General features: G+C 47.1%; 1 protein-coding gene across 1 annotated transcript; it reads right to left on the bottom strand.

Annotated features, from left to right (window-relative positions):
* Positions 1-2,026: 2,026 nt before the first annotated feature.
* Positions 2,027-2,875, bottom strand: Pmar_PMAR008686 (amino acid transporter, putative; the record flags this gene model as incomplete). Its single annotated transcript, XM_002780666.1, has 3 exons — positions 2,027-2,106; positions 2,172-2,686; positions 2,784-2,875. The coding sequence occupies 3 exons, from the start codon at positions 2,873-2,875 to the stop codon at positions 2,027-2,029; spliced, it is 687 nt and encodes a 228-aa protein (XP_002780712.1).
* Positions 2,876-3,920: the final 1,045 nt, after the last annotated feature.

Raw genomic sequence — 3,920 nt, forward strand, 5'->3', positions numbered from 1 at the left:
CGTCGAGGGCCGTAACCCGTGGTCATTATGACATAGCATTGAATAGTAAATGGGAGAGAGACGAAAAGAAAAGTCAGTGCCCAACCTGGGCAGCCCAGGCCACCTGCCGATGGGCAATAACCCGAGAAAGTCACTGAGTGACTGTCACCCGATGGGAGGGCCACCTGCCACTCCTCGTTCACCACAGGCCGCCAACACGCCGTCGTGCGGTGCTGCAGCTACACCCGCCCCCGCCCCGGGAAATTCCCTCATGGGGTGTGCTGCATATCAAGCTGGTAAACGGCGGATCATAGGCCGCCTACACAGTGAGTGGTGAGGGCATGAAGAAATAGGAGTAACGACCCTAAGAAGGATTCAGACCCTATAGTTAGCTACGGCAAGGAAGTTTCTTGAAGGAACGCCGAACTGACTCACATACACCCAAACAGGCCTGAAAGAGCCCACATCAGTGAAGGCGTTACAACTGAGTCAGCATCGCTGACGTCAAGGGTCATGATTCAGTGAGTCACATCCCCTGCCAGGCGCTGATTGCTACACAGAGAGACGAAACATTGGGGTCCGATTCCGATTCCCACTGGACACGCCCAAACCTTCTGACGTGGGCGATAACCAAAGAATAATAGTCTCAAAAAAAATCACTCAAGAGCGACTCGCTCCGAGCGAGGGCCCCCGCCGCTTCTCGATAATTTCAAGGCAGCCGGCCTTGAAATGAGGAAAGGTATGAAATCAAGCTCAACCTGAGCATCTGAATACTCCTCACGCCTAAGAACTCGTATTGCAGTTCCTTCACTGGGCGTCCGGTGGAGGTTTAAGCTCAGTAAGAGGAGCGGGATTTTCAAAGTTTTTCTTTGTGAGGTAACCTCGGATCACGTAGATCGGCAAAGCCTTCGATCCCAGCTAATCAGTCCTACACCTCTAGAGGGTAGTTAGAGAAGGACGAAATTCGTCCGACGAATATCAGCAATATATAACACTCACAGTCACAGTAAAGCCTAGACATTGAGAGGTATCGTCAGCGCACATTAAAAAAAAGACAAACTGACAGCATTGCTATCAGGCAGCGGCCATCTCTTGGAGAAAATAACCGCGGTCGATGATGACGCATGACGAATACCAGTAGGAAGAGGAGAATGATGAGGGTACTGCTTCAAGTACTCGCGAGGAGCAACAGAGCAGATGAGGATATGTATGGTGATAGAATATATCAGTCAGTGATGACAAGCAACGTATCAAATCGCTGAGGCTATCCTTGCCACTCAACTGACACTACGAGAAGGTTCAGCGTCCGACCAATGGAGGAGTTATGATGAATGTGGGGAGAAGGCTGAAGACAAACGCATGTTGCCGATGCTTCAATGAGAAAGATCCCCACGAAGTACTTCTCTAACAAATCGTGGGCACAGCGATAGACTCTTTCATAATGAACATCATTGCAGACATTGTCTGCCAGACAATAATGGACCATCACTGCTGAAGTGTGACAATTGGCAAACTGGCCAAATTTACAGCAGCACCAGCTGACTTGGTAAGAATGCTGACAACGTTGATAAAGACCAACCGCCGAGACGCAGGAGACCCTTCAAAATGAGGGTAGCCACTGAATTTGCTACTCTGCTCACCCGCGAAGAATACTGTGTAACGGGGAGGAGGAAGTGGCAGTAAGAAAAGAGCAGCGGTGTCTATCACGATAGCCAACAAAAACCAAAATCAGCAATATAGGAACCCAGCGCCCAGAAGGTAGACCTTCCTGGTAGCATAACATAAACCCCTGTGACAGTCTAAGGGTAAGACAGCTATTTTGTAAGTTCAATGAAGTAAATAACCAGCAACACTCCTAACGCATTCCTAGCGGTGATACAGGGGTTTTACCACTGTGGACTCACATACAATGTCAACAGTAATAGGAGTCAACAGTTGGTCAACAGCCTAATAATAAGAAACCATTCTTCCATCACATTTCAATCGCAGTACAACAGATAGTGTTGTTATTCGTCTTTATGATTCGTATTAGTGTAGTAGTAGACGTCTACTCACCGAACTCTAGGATCTGGCAAGCCGATATCGCGGTACCACCGACCAAGGTAATGCAACCCAGGATAACGAATGCTGCATACAACCAATTCTCAGCAGCGAAGAATTTCTTGCTCTTCGAGAATGATGTGCAGAAATACGGTATTTGGGTAACCCAGGAGCAATGAAACACAGGATGGATCCAGCAACAGCACCGAGGCGACCCATCAGAATGGATACATCAGGCAAGGCGATATCGATGAGATGAGAGATGACGACAGCGATAGTAACGACTACAACTCCCCAGAAGTCAGCACGCTTTGGTTGGAAGGTGTTGATGAGGGCAACACAGACAGGATACACCATACACGGATAAGTGCCAATGAATGAAATGCCCGTCCAAATGAAGCCAATGATGACAACAACATCACCCTGGGGAATCCAATCAGCCAAACAGTTAAGCAAGACACTACTCTGTGCATCAAAACCGGAAACCAGAAGGAACGAGATGGCAATAATGAAGTAAACAGCAGTACAAATAACGGCAGACCAGACGGCGACCGAACGCAGCTTCCTAGGGCTCCTATTGCTCATCTCAATGTAGATCTCGGGCATGTTAGCTTGGTTGCAGAAACCGAAGATGTACGTCGTGACACCCTCGATGCAGGCGATCCAGCTGACAGGGGCATATGCATGACGGTCATGCCATGACCACGATCGAGTTCTCGGAGATACTATTCGAGCCAAGGAGATATAGAGCTACGATAGCCAACCAGAGTATTCCGAGAATACTAACCGTAATGAGGTACCGCAATGATCCGAGACTCTTAACCAGACAGATTGGGTACATGACAATACCCAACATGATGAGGGACAAGTAATATCTCGAGGTTAACATGATATGATGCCAAGCATTTAAAAAAAATTAAAGAAGCGTAGCAACGCTAACGACTGACAGAGAGAATATCAGACCATCTCGTCGCAGTCGACTAGCCATCCATTCGTTATCTTGTAGTCTTGACACAGCGCGATTCCGGATGAGTCACTCGTCACTTGAACTCTTAAGCATGTTTCCCATGCTTCTCCAGGCTGTAGTGAATCACTACTAGTGGTAATTCACTGGTTAACTGACAGTTAATAACTGTGATACGTTGGACGGACTGCATAACGATCGGATGAATCTCGACTCAATACAGGTTAGTTGATGACCGACAAATCTTGAATAGATTCCATTCTAACCGTTGTAACTTCGGCTCGCTAATAAGGTTCGGACCAGCAGTGATTGGGAAACGCCACCTGAGCTGGTGAATAGCACTGCCACCCAGTCTGCGGGAATAAATGCTCGCTTTCCTCAGCTGAGCTCAGGAGTTCTTTCACTAATTATACAAGTTTTCATACGAATTCGCTTAGTAGTGTATAGAAACCAATGAGCGCTCCCTCAATAATTGAGGGAAACGCTCATTGGTTTCTATAATAGTTGAGGCTCAATTCTTCCTCGGAATTCCCACACATGTCACCAACACACGTAGTCGATCATGTGCCTATTTCCTCACACTGCATCCAGTTTTCCCAAAATTTGCTTTCCTGAGGAACCTAGACGCAGCAATACAAACCACGCCGTTCAATCACCGTGCTCTGCAATCCGGCGTCCAGCATTGGTGGATTAGTAACATTTGATCATTGGTACCAATCACAAGGAAAATGAAATGTATTGCTGATCTCAAATTGATAGTTTTTTTCCAATGACATATCATGGGCACGAGCAGTAATCAACCAGAGCAATGGTACAACTATGAAAACTGGCATCTCCAAGTCATAAGGCCAGACAGTAGACCATGTATAACATCAGGAGTAGTGGAGCTTCAGCAGTCAAAACCAAATCTTCAAATCCACCACCCAGAACACAGACC

Source organism: Perkinsus marinus (genome assembly GCF_000006405.1).
Source record: "Perkinsus marinus ATCC 50983 genomic scaffold scf_1104296944214, whole genome shotgun sequence".
In the NCBI taxonomy this organism is placed as follows: domain Eukaryota; phylum Perkinsozoa; order Perkinsida; family Perkinsidae; genus Perkinsus; species Perkinsus marinus.